Consider the following 26287-nt stretch of genomic DNA (forward strand, 5'->3'; position numbering starts at 1 on the left):
CTCATAATATATTAATAAATCATAATTAATCCTCTCTCTCCATAATTCATCCTATCAAGTTGCTTTGGTGAAGGCAACCTAGAAGGACCATGCACCATCGGGTCAAGTACATACCAAAATAGTTATGGACTTAGACACTAATCCAACACCAACATGATGTCAAAACCGTTAAGTTCGATAGGCAACAATTCCTCGTGAAACTTATTCCCATTCAAGTCAATTAAGATGTTTTTCATACGATGGCTAACAAGTACAAAATTGCCACTAGCAACTTCGACTAATAAAGCATTATCTAGTATATCAACAGGCAAAGCTAGTTTTCTACCAAACTCATGCGAAATAAAGGAGTAGTTGGCTCCATAATCAAACAAAATTTGAGCAGGTAATTCGTTTACGAGAAAGGTACCTGAAGCGACATCAGCTTCATCCTTCGCAGCCTCAAGTGTCATCTGAAAGGCTCTCACCTTCGGTTTTGGTGGAATGTTGGGCTTAGCTGCCTCCTTCTTCTTCGGATAGTCTTTCAAAATGTGCCCCTCTTCATTACAACCAAAACACATCCTTTTGTTGGACGGACACTCGTTGGAAAAATGCCCAATTATTCCACACTTGTAGCAAGTTACATCCTCACTACATTTCCCAAAGTGCTTTTTCTTGCACTTCTCACACCATTTCGCTTCGCCTCCTTTTCCTCCAAACTTTTTCGAATCAGACTTCGAAAACTTGCTTTTCTTATTAGAACCTGAAGTTCCTTCAAACTTTCTTTTCTCTCCAACTTCAACCTTGCTGGCGGTTCTTCCCTTGATCATGTCTTCAACAGAATTGGCAGCCCAGATAGCTGCCTCTAGAGTAGGTGTCTGACGCACTGGCACTGTGTACTCCCATGGGAGTCCTTTTGCGTATCGGTCAACCTTTGTCAACTCATCTGGAATGATGCGCAAAGCAAACTCCATCTTGTCTGTGAAAACATTTGTGTATTCATCAACTGACATGTTGCCCTTTGTCAATGTCAGAAACTTGTTCTCCAACTCCAACAGATTTTGGGTCGAACAGAACTTGCGCTTGAACTGCACCAAGAACTCTTTCCATGTCAATTGCAGTGGTTCATTTGGGCTTATGGTCTTCCCTAAAGTGTTCCACCAACGAACAGCTCCACCCCTGAACAGGGTTGGCTTGACCAACAGTTCCACTAAAGTTTTCTCCCTCTGAGTGCCCTCCATTCTCTTCGGGCTCTTCCACTTGAATTGACGGTTCTTCACGATTCTACCTAGGCAGACGTCTTGTTTCTTCTTTCCGATGATCCAACATCGTTTGAATCATCATTTGTACACCAGCCATTGTTATCGGCTCAGGTGCTGCTACTACGACAGGTATTTGCTCAATCACTGGTGGTTGATTCCTGTTTTCATCAGCATTTCCAATTCCACTCCTCGTTCTCACCATTTTTTATCTATACACCGAATAAGGTGAAATTAGATCCTCATTCACGATAGATATTCAAATCATCCTTATCACTCCGAAATGTTTACATGCTAGTTCTAATATCATAAACGTACACTTAGAATCCTAAACACATAAGGTTTCTAGATCCGGTCGGCAATAGACCATAGATCCGAACAAATAATATCATATATGGAAAACATATAACATTTAGCACATAAAAGCATTTTAGGCAATTTTCCTAAAATAAACTAGTGCTCGTGTCTATAATTCAGCAGGCACACATCTCAAAATCATCACTTAGCATTCTAAGTTTAAGTCTAGAAATCCTACAAATTCCTAGTTCGCTTAAACTAATGTTCTGATACCAACTGTGACATCCCCAAAATCACGGTCAGAAAAGACCGGTTTAATTTATGCTTTTAAAATTCAGAGTAATCTTTTGATTAAAAGAGTTGCATAATTTGTTCCAAAGACAAAATATGACCGCTATTTTAACTTTTATATTATTTAATATTAAAATTATAAATAAAATAATATTAAAATAAAATAAAATAATCTTTTTATATAAAATTACAATTTATAACACATTTTAAATACATTATCTAATGTAAGTTATCAATTATTACATTGGGCTAGTGGAGAAAGGCCGATAAAACTTGATTCACTAAAAACGACCAAAAAAATCTTAAAAATAATTTAACAACCAATAAAGAGTAAGAAATAATAAATTTCAATTGCATCTAGTTAAATATCCAACTTTGTATCAATGACCACTTGCATTGATTTTGAAATTTTGATGAGAATGACTTTCAAGTAAAACACAAGTTTTAAATCAAAACCAATATTTTGTCCGCCATACGTTGCGGTGGCATCAATATGTTTTGCAAGTTAAATTTTGCCGATTGTATTGATAAAAGTAGGTATTGTTGTATTTTTCTTTTTTTTTTTGTAGATAAATATATACAAGGTCGGTACCACTAACAAAACTGTCGATGAATGGGGTAAACACGAAAGTTTAGAAAGTTAAGGGGTGAAAATGGAATTTTACAAAATTTAAAGTCGAGGGGGTCAAACTGATATTTAACAAATTTTAGGGGTGGTAATTGTAGGAAAATCATTTTATGTATACTATAGGAGTTAAACACGGAAGTTTAAAATGGAAGGGTGAAAGTGACATTTTAGAAAGTTCTAAGTTGAGGGATTGAAAGTGACATTTTTCTAAGTATGTAACATCCATAATTTTACACCAAATTTAAACTTTTCCAATAACAATTTAAACCCAAATAGTGTTTGTTTACAAATTGTTTTCAAATCATTATTTATCAATGTCCCAAAAACAGATCGTAAGGATGAGGAGCAGTACGGTCACGCCTTCATCTTGCCACGATCTCCTGAAGTACCTGAAACAATAATTGAAAACTGTAAGCCCAAGGGCTTAGTGAGCTACCCCCAAAATACCAACACCACACTGATAATATCATAACAGTAATAATCAATCAATCAATATGCATATTGGGACATCGGCCCGACTGGACCGCCCTACAGGGCCTACAGTCTAACTGAATCTATACCAAGCCTTCGGCATGACTGGACCGCCTCATGGGCCTAGAGTCTCCCCGGACCGCTCATAGGGTATGTTGGCCTTCAGCACAAAGCAGGACCGACTCAACCCAACCCCCAATCAAACAAACATGTGCACATAATTATCATACGCTAGCATTCGTAACAGTCAACCGATCTAACAGATCAAATAGCATAACAACATCCTATAATCAGGATACCGATCTAACCGAAATCTAACATAGCAACCATCCTAAACCAGGATGAAATCTAGCATATCAGTAACATAGCAACCATCCTAAACCAGGATGTATCTAGCATATCAATAACATAGCAATCATTCTAAACCAGGATGTATCTAGCATATCAATAACATAGCAACCATCCTAAACCAGGATGCAAACCATAAAGGGATGACCTTGGTGCCTTAGACCCTTTGATACAGTGAGGATAACTCACCTCGCAGATGTCGACTCGGTAGATAAATCCCAACTCTCGGATCACTCGCCAAAGACTCCTCCACCTATTACCATAGTACGTGCATACTCATAAATTCTCAACCTCACAAGTATTCCATAAACCAACCAGTCAACCCAAGGTCAATAGTCAAAGTCAAAGTCCTCAGTCAAGGTCAACAGTCCCTGTTGACCTTAACTCGCCGAGTACCCTCGGCTACTCGACGAGTTCTTTGAAGTTCTTTCCCACTCGCCGAATCATTGGGTGACTCGTCGAGTTTCTACGATTTTCGATCGAAACCCTAAGGCCACCCGTTGAGTTTCCTTCTTGCAACACGTCGGCTACACACGCATTCATAACTCGAGGAAAACTCATTCGACTCGCCGATTTGTTCATACAACTCGTCGAGTCTAAGTCAATCTTCATCGGACTCGCCGAGTTGTTCATCAACTCGTCGAGTTCATCGGCCATCTTCATATGACTCGCCGAGTCAACCTTGCGACTCACCGAGTTCCTTCAGTACTTAAGCCATAGAGACTTATTTAAGTCATGAAATGGCTCCAAATTTCAGATCCAAGCTTCTAGGACATGCTTTTCACGTAAAGTTGCAAACTTTACGTGCATGCATGACTAACAAGGCTCTTAATGCCAAATCTAAGCTCTTAATGGGGTTTCATGCACAAGGAAGGCCTCAACCACAACCAAAACAGAGACTTTATGATTCTAGAACTTGAGAAGGGTCCAGATCTGAAGTTACAACTTCAGATCTAGCCCATAGCTCACCAATGTGACTCCCAAAAATCCATAAAACCCTAGAACTCAACCACAAATAGATCTAGAAGAAAAGGGGAGTAAAGATTGCAACTTGATACCTCCAAAAGATGCTAGATGAGGTAAGTTATGTTTCCCACACCTTCCTTGCCTCAACTCCTTTGCTCTTCAAGCTCTTCCCTCTAAGCAAATCTTCTTTCCAAGGTCTAACACACACCACAAGGAGTACCACACGAAATAGGGTTTCACTGAGCTCTCAAAGACTGTAAGGAGGCCAAAGGAGGTTGAGGCTTCCTTAAATAGGGTGCAAAACCCCGAGATTTAGGGTTTCTTCTGCCAGCTCTTACTCGTCGAGTCCCTCCCTGGACTCGGCGAGTAGGTCACTTAACACGCGATCTCACCCCGCTGCTACTCGACGAGTAGGGCAACCAACTCGTCGAGTAGGACTTAAAACCAAAGAACCTTTTAATGAAAGCCATACCTGAGAATCGGGGCGTTACAAAGTAGAAGGCTAGAAAGTGTCATTTCATAAAGTTGAAGGGTTGAAAGTGTCGTTGGAAACATCCACTGAAGGTCGATACCACGGACTAACTCTAATTTATACCATCGAATGAAAACGTATTATATGTGACCAGACTCATACATAGAAACATACATAAAATACCACAAAAACATACACAAAATTTACGTCAAAATGTAAAGGAACTCGAATTTCTACTGACACGTAAATAAAAATAAACAAGTAAGATTATTTTTTTTAAGTTAACAAACGAAAGTTCAAATTATAAAGAACATATTATATGTGAACCGACTCATACGTAAGAAGAGACGAAACATATATATAAAAAACACCAAAATGTTACAAGAATTACGTCAAAACATAGACAAGCTCGAATTTATACAGACACGTACATAAATAAAAGCAAGTAACTTTAAAAAATAAAATAAAAAATAACGAACGAAAATTCTAAATTTACGTTGAAATATTGATCACCTTCAATTTATACCGGCGTATACATTAAAATAAGTAAGTAAAAAATTAATATTCTTAAGTTAACAAATGAAACTTATTAAAAGAAAATATATATATATATATATATATATATATATATATATATATATATATATATATATATATATATATACCGGAGGGATAAATGGAAAAAGTTAAAAAAATAGAAGAGTAAGAGTGACATTTTATAAAGTTAAAAGTGGAAGAGGTCAAAATGAAATTTTAAAAAATAGAAGAGTAAACCTCGTTTTAAAAAGTATTTTAAAAGTAGAGGGATCTAAAATGTCATTTCGAAAAGTTGAGGATGCTAACTGTCAATAAAAACATCCACCACATTGATTTTTAATACTTAGTTAATAGAATTATATAGATTTAAAGTAAAACAAAAATAAAATTTTAGGTTTAAAAGTCAAATAAAAAAACGTATCATGAGACAATGACGTAGACTAATCATAATTTTACTTTCCATTTATAGAACAAAAACGCCCTTTGTTTCATTGCTTTTGGTGTTTTTTTTATTGGTGATGTTAGTAGTATGGATATGACGAGATCGTATACCAACTTTATAGGTGACCTTATAATTCACAGTCTGGGGTTGTGAGGCTTACATTCGTTGTCAAGCTCTCGATAAGCTAGAACTCATGTCAAAGAAGTGTTACTTTATTCGATATCCTGATAAATCGTTTGGGTATTTGTTTTACTATCTGAGAATAAAGTGTTTGTTGTTTGAAGGACGGTCCTCCGAGAAAAAGAGCTTATGTTTAAAAATGATTGTTAGAGTTGGATCGATTTTTTTTCTTATGTTCTCAAGAATTAAGCATGAAGACTCCAACACATGTCTAGAAGTTCAAAGATTATTGCAATTGTAGTCCTCAACTTATTTTAGTTGCGGTCTTGAAATTATGTTGCATAATGTTCAATGCTTATTTAACAACTCAAATCCAATTTTTTTAAGCCTTGTAACCTGCTCCTAAGTGTGATTATCATATTACCTTTTTTTAGGTGTATGCTTACATAGTAAGAATTAAGATCATCTATAGGGAAGGAGACGACGGAGGATTTGGGCAAAAAAAAAAAGAATTGAGAAGAAGAATACGATTTAGGAATTAGGTTATGGGGAAGGATGGTAGGTTAAAGGAAGCGGATGTGGGTCCACTTCAAATAATAATGGTAATTAGCAATAGAAATTAATAGGAAGATTAAAAAGAAAAGTAAAGGTCTCAAAATTATGAATCATAACCACAATAAAACCTTGTCAAAAGGACTATTTTTCAAGTTGATACTTTTTTTGAACCTTAGTCAAAAAAGAGTGCAAATCAGATGGACCATTTTGCAATTTTAGTAAAAAAAATGCATACTTAGTGTTTATATATATATATATATATATATATATATATATATATATATATATATATATATATATATTATAGACTTAGTTATTCTATTCTAAATAATTATTGTGCGGATATCGTATGCTATGAAAATTACTAAGAGAATAAGTTGTTTAGCAATGCGAATACGTTCAATCTTACATAACTATTGTCATTAACACATATTCTCACTAATTAAATCGTCTATAAGGTTATTATACACATATTATTATTATTCTCATTTCTGTCAGAATGTTTATTGGGTCGTATTCTCTCTGAATGAAAAATGATGTGTGAGAACAAAAATAAATAATAAATAGCGAGAATGCATGAAAATGACGATATTTTTGTAAGGTTGAACGTATTCGCATTTCTAAATAACATATTTTCTTACTAATTATCATAGCATACGATATCTGCACAATAATTACTTTATATATATATATATATATATATATATATATATATATATATATATATATATATATATATAGAGAGAGAGAGAGAGAGAGAGAGAGTTAGGTTCATTTGAGATCATCATATTTTGTGAGACATGGGGATGCAAACTTAACCATTCATTTTTGAGATAAAAAAAATATATTTAAAATGCAAAATAAAAGAAAATTTTCGAAAAAAAAAATTAATACTATTTTCGTCATTTATATTATCCAAAAAATAAAAAAATACCGTTTTTCTCAAAATATACGTGAAATATCTCAATAGAATATTATACTGTAAATATTCAAATCGAAATTTTATAATGTTAGAATATTCTAGTAGAATATTAAATTATAAATATTTAAAAAATTTTAATATAATATTAGAATATTCTAACAAATCTAACAATTCTAGTAGAATAATAAAATATTTTAACATATCTACCAATTTTAGTAGAATATTAGAATATTTTAACATTCTATAAATTTGATTTGATTATTTAATATTCTATTAGAATATTTCACGTATATTTCGGAAAAAAAAAATAAGTAATTTTCTTTATGATTATTTTTTTTTTGGATAAATTAAATAACGAATAGCTGTTGTGATTGGTTGATTTGTATTTCTTTATATATTTTAATTTTTTTTCTCCAAAATTAAACCTATTAATTGTCACACTTCCACTCTTTACATTTTTTGTGCTAGACATGTTAAGCTTATGTGGCATAAAAAAAACTAAAAAATCATATTGATAACATGCTAAGAGTGTTACCACTCTCTCCAGGTGTCCATGTTGTTTTCTTAAAATTAAGCGTTTAGAAAATACAATTAAATCAAATTAAATTCAATTCAATTAAAATATAACCATATTATAAATCCTTATAGTTAAAACATTTGTTTAGCCTATTTCAATTGATTATTCATTTACTGTTCATCATTATTGTGGAAAAAAGATCTTTTATTGTGTTTTTCAATTTCAAAATCTGTGTACCATCTATTATCTTCCTCCTAGTCATATCTTCCTCCCAGAAATATTGATCGATCTAATCGTCGATCGATAGATGCCGCCAGAAACCTTCTACGGAACTGTTGCCTTCTTCAACAAAAAGGTTAACCAAAAGGTGTGTTTCTGGATCCCTAATTCCCTCTATAGATATCGTTTCCGATCTATAGTTCTTGGCTTCCGACTCGTTTTTGGTGCGGGGGCGGTCTAGTATATCCATGTATGTTTCTTTTGGCCACCCGTCTCGTTTTTGTTTGCGGATCCCGACCACTGATCTCATTTTCGGTATGCGGTTATAGATCTAAAAAATGCAGAGGCTGGTAGTTCCGGCGGCGGAGGCTGGCTGTTCTGGCGATGGAGGCTAGTAGTTCACAGTGCACTTTTCTTTTGTTAACATTTTATTTTCTTTTAGAAACTTGGTGTGTGTATAACTAAAATTAGGGGTTGTTTTAATTTTTTTGATGTTGTTTAATTCCAAGAAAACTTCATGAGTTCCAGAAAATTAAGGTGTTTAGCTTCCATCATGAGTTCCAGAAAGTTAAGGTGTGTAGCTTCGATTTTAGTTTAATTGATTTATGTTTTTATGGATTTTTTAGAGAATTGGGTATAGGCGACAAATTATAACATCATTTTGGTGCCAGCTCACATGCTACATCATCAATGGTGTTATACACCAAGCGGGAAAATGATCATCATGTTAAGAGCATGTTATAACACCAACTATTTTCCATTTCATAATTTCTTTTTTATTTTTTTCCGAGTTTTTTTATTAAAACAAATATATTTTAAATAAAACATAATATCTAAATAAAACATAATGTTTACAAAATAAAAATAACATAGCATTTAAACTACACATAACATCCGAATTTAAAAAAACATTATAATACAAAAAAAACATTTTATTCTTCCTAAACAATGCCATTTGTTGTCGTTACTGTCGAAGATATTGTCTGTCAAGTCCTCTCGAAGTTGTCTATGTTTATTTGCGTCCTGAATGTCAACAACTCTATGTAAATATTTTGTTGTTCCTAGTTGAAATTGAACGTGTATGGGTTTCGTTGGGATATAGTGTGCAATATACTGTCATTTATCTTCTACTACCATGTTATGCATTATGATACATACATACATACATGATATATCGTAGAGTTTCTAAGTCCAATGGTCGTGTCACATGTTCAACTATGTGTCACTTCGCCTTCGGCATTCCAAAAGAATGTTCCAGATCCTTATATGCTCATTCTTATCTTCGCTTAAATAATTTATCTTTTTCTTCAATCGGGTGTCGAAATACCTTCACGAATGTGGAATACATAAGGTATGTTACATTCTTAAGGTAATACACGAACTTGTATTCATTTCCATTCACTGTGAAAGGAGCATTCGGGACCTTTGTTGAATGTTGGCGACTGATCAAGAACATTGACATCGTTGTAGGAACCCGCAACCCCGAAAAATGAATGCCAAATTCATAAATCTTGGGAAGCAACAGCCTCTAAAACCAACGAAGGCGAACCATGATGACCACTTGCATATTGCCCTATCCATGCTACTAGGTAATTTTTCTATTTCCAATGCGTGCAACCAATGCTTCCAATCATTTTGAGAAACCCATGTCTTTCTTCATGTGCTGCATAAAGTTCTTGCATATCATGCAACAAAGGTTTCCACAAATATATGTCTCTGAATGTTTCCACAATACCTTTTGACAATCTATACAAACTTTCTCATGCAGTTCTTTCGAACATTCTCATATAATCGTCTATGGTGTCGAGTGACTCCCCCATAACCATCAAACGAATGATTGCAGCACATTTCTATAACGTTGTGAATCGTCATCTACCTCTAGCATCATATCTCAAATGGATAAATGTATACCTAAACATATATTAATTATGTTTTAAAAATATAGTACATAGTATTAAAAATGTAGTAAATTTGTATTTATTTTGTATAAAAAATATAGTAAATATGTATTAAAGTTAAAGAAACAATATCGGCTTTCCAAGGCATTGGTGATCCGTAGGAACACATTGCTACTCAAAAGAAATCTTATTTTGAACTCTTTCAACTCATATACACAATTATCTGCAAAGTAATTGTGATATAGACTTTCATGTCCTTCCTCAAAATTTCTATTTAGCAACACATGTTTTGTTAGTAAAGGAGTTGGATCTATTTGTAATAGTTCATTGTTGTAATACTGGTACATCATAGTGATGAATATATCGTCACTGTCATTGTCGGGCGAGTCGAAAGGATCCATAACTTTTTTTGAAAAGTTTTAAAATTTTAAGGAATATAGAAAAAGAAAAAAATGAAATGTGTAAAAAATGTATGAGAATGAAATAAATTTATAGGTAAAAAATTTATTATTATTTTTAAACGAAGTGGACTTCGACGTTCAATTTTGCACGTTTCTTCCTGTTGCAACGGCAACGAGATTCAATGGCAACCGGAGATAACGATAAGTGGGTGGGTGGGGGAGGGGGGGGGGGGGGGGGGGGGTATTCCCCCTTTACAACAACGTTTTTGATGTTACACGTCGATAACAACGATGTTATTAGCCCCATAGTGCATCATCTTAGGAAATGAGAAATGATGTTTGGATCGCTTCATTATAGCAATAGTGGCAACAACATGAAACTATGTTCATGTTCTTTCTTTTTTTGGGTTTTGCTAATATGCCAGTGGATTATAGAAGTTATTGCGATTAAGAACAAACCTAAATCACAGAGTTCATTGTTCAACAATTACGAGAAAAAAAAAGTTTAAAAAAATAAATAATGATATAATAGTATTTTTGTATCTGATGAGACTAATAAAACAACAAAAAATAAGATTGTCCAAATTATTAATAAAAAGAAGAAGAAAAATAGAGATCAAACATGCAACTTATCTCAAACAACAAGGGACCATTTGTATATGTGATGTGTTGTTATCATTCTTCAAAATCCTACCAGCAACATGCGTGTTTTGGTTGAAAAAACAAATGGGGCTCTATTTTTTCTCTCAATTTAGTTCTTTATTGATCTTCTTTCTCTCTCATACACACATACTCATGTAGGTGTTATTTTTCCCCATATTTTCTAGTCAATAATACATGTTGTAGGTATTTTGAGTGGTATAACGAAAATTACCTAACATTTGGTACAAAGATATATTCATTGAAATGCAACGGCCAAGTAAGATGACTTAACATCTTAGTGAATCCAACATTTTTAGTGTTTTTTGGCTTTCAACATTTTTAGTGTTTTTATTATTATGATGTTGTTTAAGGCTAATCATGCCACGTCATTGCCATATGTTTATAAGGTTCTTATAGTGTTTCATGTCGTTTTGGTATGAGTATGGAAATGAATAAAACCGTCATTAAAGGAAATGAAAACAAATGAAATACTAGTGTTCAAAATACATTACATATCATCTTCTCTTCAATTGAAAGTGTACTTGGGACTTACATAACTTCCAACCAAGCATTGTCTATGTGAAGTTCATAAAATTCCATGTAGATTTCAATTCATGGTTGTGTCGATCAATAAAACTCCGAGCACATGTGCTTTTTTCAATTCTTTCCATTGACTTATAAACTTTTGCATATCTTTATACATTGCAATCAAAAGCATTTTCATATGACAAACCACTAACTTTCTACGCTCATTGGCTTCTGAGGCCAATAATGGCATCTATATTTCTTCCAATTGCTCTTATACACATTAATGAAGTCCATCATAGTGTTGTCAATATGGCCTCGCCATATAACCTCCACACGTACCACTTTAGATTCTAATGACGAAGATGACGCAACAATAAATGATGTGAAAAAAACAATTAAATTTTCAACAACTATATTGTTTAAAAAAAACTATTGCATAAAAAATTGACTAGATTGTGGAGTTATAAACATGGAATAACACAATTGACTACTCAAAAATAATAGTCAAATAAAATTTTGACCTAATCTCATCTTTATGAGTTTTATATGCTTTCAGTTTGAGTAACACCTCCTCCAGCCTCCTTACATTAAGCTTTGGCTTTAGTAGATATAAATTTCGTTTTTTATTTCACAAACGATGATTCTCTCTATAAATAAAAATTTAGTTAGTATGATATAATAAGAGATCATTAAAATGTGGATATAATAGATTAGATATTAATCAATCACTTAATGGAAATAACTCTAATTCTAAAAGTTCAAGGGTGTGAGTTAGTATCTCCTCGTATGTGTAACTTACTTTTTCTAAGCAACATTAATACAAAGTAATGAGGTGTGTCTTCAAACTTATTTGGAATATTAACTAATTCAGAAAACTTTGTTGTTTGAAAATCACACATACTTATATATAATCAATACTTAACTACATAGCAAACGACAGCTAGTAAAACCTAAGTATGCATACTAAATTAAAAAGCTAACCCTTTCCGAAATGGTTCTTCATATTTCAAACTAGGGTTTTTGTTCCAAATAAAATGGTAGGTATTTCTAGGTTCTCTAATCGAACAACAAATTGTCGAAGATCCCTACTAAACAAGATAAAAACCTAATCACAGCTACAAGTGGTAGCCATACCTAATGTATCCAACCATATCAAAACAATTACAAACTTGTTCTTCAGTTTTCGTATTTGTTAATCGCATGGCAAATAATTTTTTAAAAAATCTAACAAGTCGTGAAACTTGAAAACATAAAACTAACTTGGTTCGCTCAAAATACTCATCGGATTTTTTCAGAGAAATCAAAACGTAGTTCCAAGATGTAGTGGGTACCACGTGTCGGATTATGTTTATATACAAACAAGATGGTCATTGTAAACTCCAATGGTATTAGTCAAATGCCTATATTCTCTAAATAAATGTGGTTATTCTTGTTAATAACCCTAGTTTAATTATATTTATAGTACAGGTAAAAAAGAAGTAAATGATGGAGTTACTTGTGGATTTTAAGGGCTTGAATGAGATTTGACGTTGTGGGATCACTAGGATGTGCTCTCTTATAAATACCAAGTACTATATTGGTGGCCTCTCCCTCTCTTTCTCTATCTTTCCCTCTCTCACATACAAACACACACACACACTGACTTGGCTTTTCATAATTGACTCTTACGGCGAATTGCTCCGGCGATGATGCCAGAGCCAGAGATCGGTGAGCTCAGCCTTACCTGAGATACAATTTTGCTGATTCTCTCTCACATGTCTTGCATTCTTTTCCCACTTTCTAAATCAATTAAGTTGGCGTGATTCGCATTTCCAAACGAATTAACCATGCGATTCCGTTGAGATTTTCCATGGTTTCAAATTAATTTCTGTGTGCTCTTTTTAATTCATTAAAACCCCACTTAACAATTGTGGAACTAAATCCTTTAAATTTATTGGGCCATGCCAGTTCTGGTGTTTGAAATATTTGATTTTTCTTTTTTCTTCTCTTTGATCTCGATCATTTGGTAATTTTTCATGTGTAAAATCATTTGTTCACAGGCAAAGCAAATTTGGATTTTTCGATAAATTTTCTGGGCAATAATTGCCATTGTATTTGGTAGTTCAGTGTACTTTGCACGAAAGCTTTTTTATTTAGCCCCAAAAAAATGCCTGGTGTGTGTAACATGTATATCTGTATCTGTATTTCTCACTGTTGAATTATACCATTAGGTATATGATGACTTCAGTGAAAAAATGTAATTGGGGTTTTTTGGCAGGTTAGGTTCAAGACAAGGAATTTGGATCCACGGAGAGCTCATTCCATTCCATACCGACAATTTGATTCAGAGAATTTAAGTTTGAGGAAAAGATAGAAATTTAGGAACATTTGAGTGCAAAAAGTAAGAGAGATCTTGGTGGTTGGTGGTTGGTGGTGGTTGTGCGTTAAAGTATGAACTTTGAGAGGGGTTTTCCATTCCCAAAGCATGGAAATGGTGATACCTGGAATTCTGTGGCTCGTGGAATGCCTATTCCACGTGAGAGTGGAACCGTGTGTAATCAGGATTCCTTGACTGCAACAGCTGGAGGAAATGCGGATACCACAGAGGGGGCGAATGGAATTGTCCAAAGAGCAAACGATTGGAAACCAGCAACTCATGGTCATGGAACCTCATTTCCTCACAGGAATAATTCCTCCTGGACACCTGTGACTCCAGACAAGCTTAGGTCGGTTGGCATGCAAGAAAAGGAATCGGGTACCGATAATTGGCAGGATTTGATCGGGATGTACACCGGTTTGTTGAAAGAAGAGACAGTTGATAATACAAAGAAGAGGACCTTCTCCACAAGCTCAGACGCAACATCAGTCCCATACTTTTTATCTAATGACCCCGCAAATTGGAAATGCAATCATTTAGCATCTATTGTTTGTTCCAAGAGTTCACATGAACCACAAAACTATGGAATCCATCTTTCAAATAGATCACGTGGTCTTCAAGTTGAAACCAACACTAGTAAAAGATCTCCTTCTTCAACTTCTATGCTTGGAACTCGACAAACTCACAAGTTGCCTGATGAACACACCTCAAAAGGTGAGTAATTTTCTTATTATCAAGTTTAGATAAATCAACGTACAATGTTGATCTAGTATTAGTGTAGTTTAGGTTTTAACTATTTACTAGCTTTGGCAAATCTTAATATTGGTTTTCCATTTTAACAAGAACAATGTTTGTTTGCATATCTAGATGTACAAATTAGCTCCTTTACTCATAGTAAACTTACACATACATTCAATAATGAAATTGAGAAATGTTTTTTTTTTTTTGTTTTGTTTCTCACAGGTGGAGCAACTTCCTCTACCATAACTGATTCTGTACCACTTGCTCCTATCACGCCAGCTAAGCATAACGACAGCCAACGTGTAGCAGAAAATGTCAACTCTCCAACCAATGGGGACTCCCCACCTTCTGCAGTTTCAACAACACATAAAGAACACATCGTTCCCGAGGATAAAGAAGAACAGGGAGTTGACTTAAGCAAAACACCCCAGCAAAAGACGCCCACAAGAAGAAAAAAACACCGCCCACGGGTGATTAAACCAAAAAAGCCCAACAAAGATCAAAAAGACGGCACTACCCCTGGTGAGACACGAGTAAAAAGAAAGTATGTGAGGAGAAAGGGTGTCGAAAATTCAGAAACACAACAAAAAACCCCAGGGACAAGTGTCGGGAAAAGGAAATATGTACGAAAGAAGAACATTGACAAAACCAAAGGTCAACAGCAAAACACAGGAGACGATACCCCAGTCAAATCATGCAGAAAACAGCTCAACTTTGACTTGGGTATAAACCTAAATGTCAATCCTCAAGATATAGAACAAGGTAGAAAGATAAATGGCAATAAATACACGTCATTGCCTGTGTTAAATGTTCCAATACCAAAAACAACGCACCATGCTATAAACGTGCTTGCAAGAAACATGAACATGAGTCCACGGGAAAACGGGTATCACATGGTCCCTGCAAACCTTCAAAAAATGCAACATAGTATAAGTTTAGATGAAAGAAGAGGCATCAAGAGACAGAATTCTGCCATGGATTCTCTGTTTTTGTACCAGAAACTACTGCTAGGTGTTGCACATCGTGCTCATGATCACAACATTTTCTTGGAAAACAACAAGAAAATAAAGATACAAAGTGAGTTTCAAGAACCTTCAAGACAAATGAATGGCATCTATGGAAACGGCTCAATGATGCAGCTACTTCATCCTTATGGTCAAAAAGTCAACCCCACAACCACAAATGTCATCAACTGTCAGTATCGACCAGAATCATTACAATTCCATACCCAGGGCCATGTGATAGGATGGAATCAGCCGCCACCTATTCCACCGAAAGAGGGCATTAGATATGGGGTTATAACTTACCCTGCTACTTTATTAGAAAAGAAGCAGGGTGCATTAAGTGGATGGAGGGTGGAGAAAGATGAAGTTTCGGTTGAATATGTTACATATAAGCTACAGCGTATGCATATCTATGATGACAAAAAGAAAAGAGAAAATGAACTTGTTTTATACAGAGGTAGTAATGCCATTGTTCCATTTGAGCCTATAAAGAAAAGAAATCAACGTCCTAAAGTTGACCTGGATCCAGAAACAGACAGGCTTTGGAGGTTACTAATGGAGAAGGAAGGGAGTGAGGGTGGTGGTGGTGGTGGTGGTGAGAATCTAGAAAAAGATAAAGAAAAATGGTGGGAAAATGAAAGAAGAGTGTTTCGTGGACGTGCTGACTCATTCATTGCACGTATGCATCTTGTTCAAGGTACATAAAAAATTATATATATCATCTATAGCCAGATTAAAATAAAAAGTATCCATAAAAGATTTTATTTAAATTATACCTTTTTCAGGAGATAGACGATTTTCAAGATGGAAAGGATCTGTTGTTGACTCAGTGATTGGTGTATTTCTGACACAGAATGTTTCGGATCATCTTTCAAGGTGTTTGTGTTGTCTGATTACCTTTAGAAATAAAACCTGCTAATAATAGCAACTTATGGGCTTTGTCTTTCTTATAATGTATGCAGTTCTGCCTTCATGGCTCTTGCAGCAAAATTCCCCCTTAAAACTAGCTTCCAAGATGGAGGATGTGAAAAACCCATAGAAGTAGCAGAGGAAGAAGACATCATAAAATGTCACAAAAATATAAAGGAACCAGCAACCGAAGATTCCTTCAAGTCATCCACAGTTCAAATTGTTGATGAAATTAGGTCAAGCTCAGGGTCAAACTCAGAAGCAGAAGATCTAACAGCTCCAAATGGTGAAAATGGTGCCCAAAAACAAGAAGCAGAAGATCTGACAACTGCATGTGATGAAAATGGTGCCAAAAAACAAGAATCTGCCATTCTTGAAGGAATACCGATGAAAGTTGAAGAAAGTTCAAAGGAGCAGAATGTTTCTCAAGAACCATCAAGTAGGGCAGGGGCAAATATGTCAGGCTCAGGGTCAAACTCAGAAGCAGAAGATCTAACAACTGCACATGGTGAAAATGGTACCCAAAAACAAGAAGCGGAAGATCTAACAACTTCAAATGAAGAAAACGGTGCCAAAAAACAAGAATCTGCCATTCTTGAAGGAATGCCAATCAAAGTTGAAGCAAACTCAAAGGAGCAGAATGTTTCTCAAGAACCACCAAACGGGGCAGGGGCAAATACGTCAAGCTCAGGGTCAAATTCAGAAGCAGAAGATCTAAAAACTGCACATGATGAAAATGGTACCCAAAAACAAGAATCTGCCATTATTGAAGAAATACCGATCAAAGTTAAAGCAAACTCAAAAGAGCAGAATGTCTCTCAAGAATCAACAAGTGGGGCAGGGGCAAATACGTCCAAGGAAAAAAAACGGATAGCTGATGATGAAAGGAACATAGCAATGAACTGGGACAGCTTGAGAAAGCAGGCGATGTCCAATGGTGAAAAGAAAGATCAAAGTACAGATGCAAGTGATTCCCTTGATTATGAAGCATTCAGACATGCACCTGTGAATGAAATTTCTGATGCTATTAAAGAACGTGGAATGAACAACCTGTTAGCTGAAAGGATGCAGAACTTTCTCAATCGCCTGGTGAGAGATCATGGAAAGATTGATCTAGAATGGTTGAGAGATGCACCACCTGAAAAAGCAAAGTAAGCACACAAGAATACAAGATCCAGTTGTTTATATTGAATTATTGCAATCAATTTATATAATCTTTTGTATTGAAGGGAGTACTTACTGAGTTTTCGAGGATTGGGGCTGAAAAGTGTGGAGTGTGTTCGCCTATTGACACTTCATCATCTTGCCTTCCCTGTAAGTGAATGTCCAAAGTTCAAAAAATGAAACTTTATAAAATTTGACATGTTAGTGAAGTCTTACTCTTATATATTCATGATATCATGTTTGCCAGGTGGACACAAATGTTGGGAGGATAGCAGTGAGACTGGGGTGGGTTCCTCTGCAACCACTACCAGAGTCCCTACAACTGCATCTTCTTGAGATGTATCCAGTGTTGGATTCCATTCAGAAATATCTTTGGCCTAGACTGTGCAAGCTGGATCAATTAACATTGTAAGTTTGTAACTATACAGACATCATAAAATATAAAAAAGATAATCACTAATATGTGCTTCTTTGATAGATATGAGCTACACTACCAGATGATTACATTTGGAAAGGTCTTTTGCACAAAAAGTAAACCAAACTGCAATGCATGTCCAATGAGAGCTGAATGTAGACACTTTGCCAGTGCTTTTGCAAGGTACATGAATCTATTATCCACATGTATATATATATTTTTTCTTTTTTTAATGGTTTAAAAAATGAAGCATTCATCTATAATGGTGCAGTGCAAGGCTTGCACTACCAGGTCCAGAGGGAAAAAAGATAGTGGCTTCAAATGCTCCTATTCCAACAGATCCAGTACCACATGTGGTTATTACGCCTATGCCACTGCCTGAAGCTGAGAATAAAAGTGAAGGTGATTTTGAGAAGAAATGTGAACCAATTATTGAAGAACCAACAACACCTGAGCCAGAAGCCACGGAACTAACACTAAGTGACATTGAGGAACAATACTATGAAGATTCGGATGAAATCCCAACTATCAAACTCAACATGGAAGAATTCACAACCAATTTACAAAGCATAATGCAAGACAAGAAACTACTTCAAGATGATATGTCAAAAGCATTAGTTGCATTGAGCCCTAGTGCTGCTTACATCCCTACACCTAAACTGAAAGATGTTAGTCGCCTAAGAACAGAGCATCAAGTGTAAGTCTTTATAAATAACTCCTAAAATTATCAAAAAAAAATTACCTTGTTAAAATAATGACAGCTTGTAAGTCTATATCATACAGGTATGAACTTCCAGATTCACATCGCCTTTTGGAAGGGGTTAGTGACTTTGTTGTTGACTAGTCAATTGACACATAGCTAATACCTTATAAACTAACTTCCACTATTTTGTACTATTTTCAGTTGGAAAAAAGGGAACCTGATGACCCGAGCCCCTACCTCCTAGCAATATGGACACCTGGTGAAACTGCAAACTCAATACAGCCACCAGAAAGAGAATGTTCTGCCCAAGAATCAGGGAGGTTGTGTGAGAAGACAACTTGTTTTTCATGCAATAGCATAAAGGAAGCTAATTCACAAGTGGTTAGAGGAACTATTCTAGTGAGTAGTCTTAACTATATAATACTAATACACGATAAATATTGTAACCATGAAGTAAAACAAGTTAGATCAAGTAGTTATTAACTAGTTTCAAAACAGATACCATGTAGAACAGCAATGAGAGGGAGCTTTCCACTCAATGGAACATATTTCCAAGTTAATGAGGTATATATTATATACAATAATACAAATCTGTAAATTCTAAACTACTTCTTTTTAGGACTATCTTCAAATACATATATATGTGCACTATGCAGATGTTTGCAGATCATGCATCAAGCCTGAACCCGATTGATGTGCCAAGGGCATGGATTTGGAATTTACCAAGACGAACAGTGTACTTTGGGACTTCTGTATCAACAATCTTCAGGGGTACAACTTCAAAAACCTTATGTTACATCTCTTCTAAAGTTGACATGTGTTTTTAACTAAAAGTTAACAAGAAAAAAACCTTTATATTCTAGGGCTATCTACTCAGGGGATTCAATACTGCTTTTGGAAAGGTATGTATCACTTCAATTCTCAAACATAGCTCATAATGATCGAATGTCTGGTAATTTAACTTTGGAATGGTTGCAGGATTTGTTTGTGTGAGGGGATTTGATCGGAAAACTAGGGCTCCTAGACCTCTGATGGCTAGGTTACACTTTCCAGCAAGCAAGTTGATCAAGATAAAGAATGAAGCCAAATAATTGAGCTATGAATCATAAAACAAATATAAAGCTCCAGGTTAACGAATAGCCTTAGGGAAAACATTTCAGAGACTAACCAATTGTTGTACATTTCAACTGTCATGACGTATGTAACTTAGCAGAGAGAATTTGATGTAAGATTGTTATCATCATTATTTCATTTCCCAGTTAGCCATTTACAGATGAAAGAGTAGGTTCTTTTTGCTTTCTGATACATGTATGTATTTTCTAACAGCTTTCAAATAATACAGTTTATCGGGAGCCACTGTTTTCTGCAGTGATATCCAAATTAATTTGGCTTCCAACATGTTTTACAGTTTTGTCACAAGACAGATATTATTATCTGTTGCTACTTTTGCTAATAACATTGGATCCTCATACTATGAGGTTCTCAACGAAAAAATACTTCACCACCGTTGCTAAGTGGTCTGCAGTTAACAGGAAGGTTTTATGATTAAAAACGTTAAATCAACAGCATATTGAAAACAAAAAGAAATTGATACAAACGATTATTTAACCTTTAAACACTCATTCGATATGACTCCAAACAAAGAACGCAACAATGGTAAATCCAATATCTGCATAGAGATTGCAGATCAAACTTAAGCTAAAACGACCATAATAACTTTTATACTTACTAATCAATCACGGACACATAAAGATTACAGGAGATGTCTCATGTGGAGGATACTGAGATACACTTTATATACTTGTAAAATAACTCCAGATCACTCTTACCTGGTTGATTATTAAACGGATGAAACCCGTAACCCTAAAATATCAGAGTTCTTGCAGCGATCTAAATTTGTGTATGCATCGACGATAAAAAGCATAAAAACATAAACGAAAATCAAGGACGGATTCGTAAAAAGGAATACTTGTCGCTTGTCATTGACTAAAATCAGAAACCGCGATCTTCCCGCTAGGCGCTTGTATTTGCACCTTTTGCGGCCGTCTCTGTTTTTTCCCTCCTCTTTAGCGACAGTATACATCCGGTCTTCGAGTTTTCCCTCTTCCCTCTCTGTAGGTCCACTCTATGTTGATTTAAAATTAAGGAGAATCCAAAAGAAATGGAAGGAAAAGAGAAGGAAATGAAAGAAAATTTATGGTTTGCGGAATGGAGGGTTTGAAGATTTTGACCATAAAAAATTTGATTTTGGTAAATGACTGCCACTTTCGGCAAATGGTGCTCTGCGGAAGGCTTAATCTTTCCGAGGAAAGTGAATAATTTTGCAGAAATGAGGTGGAATGGGTAAAATTGTAAAATCACACTAAAAAAAACGGTTCTCATTTTGTTGACCGCGGAAGTGACGAATTTTTGGAATGGAGGTTGGGGCTTTGTTGCGGAACGAATGGAAGAATAACAGTTATGTAACATCCATAAAATTCACAAAAATTTTAAACTTTTTCAAACAATCCAAAATCATTATCTGTTACAAAATGTTTTCAAAATAAATTCATATCAGAGTTTTCCCAGAAATCAAAGTCACAAATTGAGGAAGTGTACGTCACGCCTTCGCCTTCCCGTGATCATCAGAAGAACCTGAAACAATAATCGATAAATGTAAGCTCGAATGTTTGGTGAGTTACCCCCAAAATACCAACGGCATACAACTAATATAATACCATAACAAACAGTATGCATATAGAGTCTACAGTATGACTGAACCACCCTCACCGGGCCTCCAGTCTATCTGGCCCACTCTTAGAACCTTCATCATGTCTGGTCCGCCCTTCCCGGGCCTACAGCCTGTCTGGACCGTTCTCCGGGCCTTTGGCCTGACTGGACCGCCTGCACCGGGTCTTCAGCCTATCCGGGATGCCCTGGGTCTATTAGCCTTCCCCACAAAGCAGGGCCGCCTCAACCCAACCACAATTACACAATCAACACATAGATATCAAAAGCTAGATAGCATGCGCAAACAGTCAAACAAATCTAACAGATCACTAATCATAACATCATCCTAACTACCAGGATGCAGATCTAACAAATCACTAATCATAACATCTAGGGATGTCAAAAACCTCTGTGGGACCCCATTCTCGTAGGACCCCGATACCGTATGTAACTAAATTTTTTTTAAAAAACGGGAGTGGGAGCGGGGGCGAGGGCGAGGGCAAAATTAAACCCTGTTTATTTTCGGGACCGGGGTCGTGTGTCGGTATTTCCGTCCCATACTCCCGCGGGGGCCCCGGTTGTACATTTATGTAAAAAATATATATTTAATATAAAATACATATATAAAATAGATTTTCTAATTTTAGGTTTAGGTTAGGTTTCACTTTCCCGTTTCCAATTAATGGATATTGAAGATGTAGTGAATTGATCATATATTTTTGGACATGTAAGTATTTTATATTTGTAATGTTGAATTTGTCGTATTTTATATTTGTAAGATTGTTGGAATTGTCGATTTGTAATGTTAGATTCGTAATGTTGGATTTTTTATTTTTTAGTTTCTAAAACATTAGGTTTAAGTTTTTAAAGTTATTAAAAATAGTCTTTTTAGCCTAAAACAAAGCAGTTTTTAAGCAAAAAAATTGAATTTTAAGCTTATAAATTGGGGGAACAGGGGCGGGACCGCCGGCAATGGAGGTAACCGGGGGCTGCATAAACGGTGGATCCAGGGGCGGGGGCAACAACTGATTTCTGGGGCGAGGCGGAGGCAGCTATTTCCACCCCCGTTTGGTCTCGTTGACATCCTTAAATTAACATCATCCTAGCTACCAGGATGCAGATCTAACAGATCACTAATCATAACATCATCATATATCTAGAATACATATTTAACAAATCATGAGCATAGCACCATCCTATCTACCATGATGCAGAACTAACAAATCACTGAGCCATCAGTCTGACTGGACCGCCTCGCAGGCCCTACAGCCTATCTGGACTGCTCCCGAGCCTTCGGCACGTCTGGACCGCCTCGCAGGGCCTCCAGCCTATCCGGACCACTCGTCGGGCCTTCAACCTGACTGGTCCACCTCGCAGGGCCTTCAGTCTATCCGGGCCGCCCTGGGTCTGTTGGCCTTCAGCACAAAGCAGGACTGCCTCAACCCAAACATATACATACATATGTTGACATACTCATAACACATAATCAATCAAAAAACAAGCACATATCATAACAACATAACAACATACTATAACCATGATAACAATGCAAAGGGCCAGCCTTGGTGCCTTAGACCCTGTTGATATAGTGAGGAGAACTTACCTCACACTGCAGAAGTCCCGCGGGCAAAACCATAGCTGTTGGATGACAAATTCCCGAACTGTCAACATCAAACAACACCTAATTAATAATTGGGTTCCAATACATAACCATAATTCCATGCTTTGGGTAAAAGACTACTTTACCCCCAACCTAGCTTGATTCAAGCCCAAAAGTCAACAATGGACCAAAGCCCAACTTATGGCCCAATTTTCCAAATTGGGCCCAAACCTCTTCATGGTCTCATCCTAAGGCTCAACCATTTATTCTAGTCCCAACACTTGGCATTCGGATGGTCCGATATCTCAAAATCATCAAGGCCCAATTATGGCCCATCAATGGGCCAATTTTCCAAATTGGGCCCAATTCCCTCACATGGGCCTTACCCAAAAGCCCATCCAAATATTTTAGTCCATTTACTTGTTATTGGATAACCCATCAATAGCCCAATCACCAAAGCCCAATAGAAAGGCCCAATTCAAGGCCCAATCGAAAATTAAGGTTTTTACATAAAATGATGATTAGGGTTGAGTGTTTCTTACTTAACCCATTAAGGACTTAATTCATTAAGTCCATCACTTTACTAGATAAGTCATACGGTGTGATCGGGTGTAATTCATAATTCAATTCCAATGGCCCAAAACACGAGTCCCGATGAGCAAAAACCAACAAATCCAAAATTAGGGTTTTCTAAACCCTAATTAGGGTCAATCCAATCACGTGCTCATTAGTCAAATGGTTGGGTTTTTAGGTTAATTAGGGCTTCATTAGGTCAATTAGGGTTAAATAAGTCAAGCACCACCCACTACCGCCTTGGGTAGTGGTGGTCAACGACGGCCACCACCTCGTGGTTGTGGTTATAAATTTTAAACTAAATATGTCCAGGCATCTAAACTAACACTCCAATCACAAAATGCATACCGCCACCCAACACAACGGTAGGTGGCGACAGAAGGCGGCAACCACCACTTCACGGTGGTGGTTATGGGTTTTTCCTTGATTATCCCGGCCACGATACAATGATACAACATTCATACAACAAATATCCAAAATAAACACACATATAATAAAACACACATACACAGCCGCCCTTGTGGCGGCAGCCGGTGGTCGGAGGTGCTAGCCACCACCTTACAGTGGTGTTGGTGGCTCTCTTGTGATTTCTGGCCAAGTAACCACAGACATGCTCTTCTGTTCATAAATGAGTCCAGCCTCCACCTGGTGGCGTACGGCGGCGGCAATGACACAAGAAGGTGGGCAGCAGTGACGGTCGGTCAGCAATGCAACGTCATCGACGGCCGCCACCATGGTCGGCTGCCATGGTGGTTCTTCATGCTTCTACTCGACGGAAGGCCCACCCACACATGCATCCACATCGCAAGCCACAAAATATCGACGCTACCACCCACCTGGTGGCGTACAACAAACGACAACAACAACCCCGATAGCAACCGATGGTAGCGGCGGCGGACGGACATCGACTAACTGAGACAGCATAGAAGAACGGAGAAGAAGCAAGTGAAGCTGCCACGAACTATTCTTACAAGAAAATATCGGGTTTTATGGAGGTTTACAAACTATTACAAAGTTTTCTTACAAACATGCTTATGAACTCACCAACATTCTATGTCGACGCTTTTCAAAACGACGTGTATTCTTATGAACTCAATAAGTAGGTTGGCTGTTGAGGAATTTGGACATTTGTTGTATTTTTTTAATTATCATACATTATGTTACTTTGGATGTAATTTGTAAGCAAACACAATGATGTAAACAATGCATGTTGATATCGTTAATGTACGATGATGATGGTTGCTATTTTCATTTATATACAATTGTTATGATATTACAAGATGAAGTCACCCGCCCCGTACGTTTCCGCCGTCCCGGTTCGGGGGTGTGATAGATTGGTATAAGAGCATTGTTTATAGTGAACTAGCATATCTAACCATATAAGATATGCAACTATAAATGCAATGGGTCTAAAACACTTTGAACAAAAATAAGAAACAATTAAAAGTTCTTAGAAGAGTTAGACATCGTGGTTAAACCCAGATAATTATGTAATCGTATTGGGGGTAAATATAGCCTGATCAACTATATTTATTCAAAATATGACCGACATGTGTTTGGGACTGATCGGGTGGACAACGAATCTAAAACTTGCTAACCTAATACCCAAAGGATTAAGGAACCAAACATAAACAATTAAAATACTATATGAGTATTTTGGGCAGTATGTGAAACCTTCATTGTATTTTCTTATATCTCCTTTTGTGCTTATATTCTCGTACAGATGCTATGGATGGCTTTCATCTCCCTGGAGATCCCTACTTCCCCAATCAGGGGAATGGGGGATGGCTCGAGGAAGAACAAGAAGAGGACCCGGGAGAGTTGGAGTTTGAGGAAGAAGATAGTAACGAGGACATTGAGGAGGATACGAAGAGCGGCGAAGATGAATCGGACGCAGAGTATAAAGTCATTGACCCACCCTACATGGCTAGGGTGTCTGTGCATAGGATGGGCCCCAATGGCCCTATGACCCCACAGGCCCACGACATATGGAGGTGGAGTAGACAACAAGGGGTGTGTCCGCCGTTTGGCATGGACCAGGGATTTTTCGATCTCAAACATGGAGGGCCGGGGAACCGAGCCCTTCTGGTGATGGTCAGGCAGACCCAGGATATTGGTGAGCATGCCCAGGTAACCGCCATCAGATGGATGCGATGAGATCCGCAGTGGAACGCGTGGATAGGCAGACCCAAGACATAGTGAGGGACTATCAGGAGCGGCAGGCCGCACTCGAGGCGATGTTGCAGGTCACCGAGCGCCAGCTAGCCATGCTCCAGGGCGCATCTACTTCGTCATCAGCACCACCAGATTCCTCCCGCCGCGAGTAGGACCCGTCCTACTCACCGCTACTATCGATAGGACTCTTTCTTCTTTTACTTTATGTATGTAGGACTTACCCTACGATTAAGTGATTACACTACTCGTAGAGTCGTTGTGCTGGCATATTTTTTTTATCTTCTCTATGTACTGTAGGCCTTTCAAAGGCCAATTTTCATGTATTGTACTAAGAAATTTATCATTAAGGAAACAATTTTGTGTTTTATTTGTGATGTTGTTATCTGTTATGTTCTCTCTCTGTCTTTATTTATATTTGATATAATACAATTCAATTATAAGTACACTCG

General features: G+C 36.6%; 1 protein-coding gene and 1 long non-coding RNA gene across 6 annotated transcripts; one reads left to right on the plus strand and one right to left on the minus strand.

The window, feature by feature from the left end:
• Window positions 1–13089: 13089 nt before the first annotated feature.
• Window positions 13090–20165, plus strand: LOC145088074 (DNA glycosylase/AP lyase ROS1-like). Of its 2 annotated transcripts, none has more exons than XM_079026279.1 (15): window positions 13090–13196; window positions 13747–14559; window positions 14809–16287; window positions 16376–16466; window positions 16553–17650; window positions 17729–17813; window positions 17911–18071; window positions 18142–18261; window positions 18350–18775; window positions 18862–18898; window positions 18983–19180; window positions 19280–19345; window positions 19438–19552; window positions 19645–19683; window positions 19760–20165. In XM_079026279.1, exons 2-15 carry the CDS (start codon window positions 13920–13922, stop codon window positions 19870–19872), a joined length of 4668 nt encoding a protein of 1555 aa, XP_078882405.1. In that variant the 5' UTR covers window positions 13090–13196; window positions 13747–13919; the 3' UTR covers window positions 19873–20165. The 2 variants fall into 2 exon arrangements, with proteins under 2 accessions (XP_078882405.1, XP_078882406.1); XM_079026280.1 differs by having other exon boundaries at window positions 13752–14559.
• Window positions 14658–20946, minus strand: LOC145088075 (uncharacterized). Of its 4 annotated transcripts, none has more exons than XR_013700960.1 (6): window positions 20611–20946; window positions 17880–18054; window positions 17740–17811; window positions 16367–17637; window positions 15420–15849; window positions 14658–15105 (listed from the first exon to the last, which is right to left on the minus strand). It is a non-coding gene; the product is annotated as an uncharacterized LOC145088075 (long non-coding RNA). The 4 variants fall into 4 exon arrangements; XR_013700958.1 differs by adding an exon at window positions 20391–20450 and having other exon boundaries at window positions 14658–15849; XR_013700959.1 differs by having other exon boundaries at window positions 14658–15494; window positions 15679–15849; window positions 20611–20945.
• Between the last annotated feature and the right edge of the window lie 5341 nt (window positions 20947–26287).

This window comes from Lactuca serriola, chromosome 2, assembly GCF_051521515.1.
Source record: "Lactuca serriola cultivar US96UC23 chromosome 2, Lser_US96UC23_V15, whole genome shotgun sequence".
NCBI lineage: Eukaryota > Viridiplantae > Streptophyta > Magnoliopsida > Asterales > Asteraceae > Lactuca > Lactuca serriola.

Coding starts and splice junctions, on each gene's coding strand:
- LOC145088074 (XM_079026279.1), top strand. CDS start 13,920: ATGAACTTTGAGAGGGGTTTTCCATTCCCAAAGCATGGAAATGGTGAT. Junction 16,467..16,552: donor GTTTCGGATCATCTTTCAAG/GTGTTTGTGTTG, acceptor TAATGTATGCAG/TTCTGCCTTCATGGCTCTTG. Junction 19,553..19,644: donor TGTATCAACAATCTTCAGGG/GTACAACTTCAA, acceptor TTTATATTCTAG/GGCTATCTACTCAGGGGATT.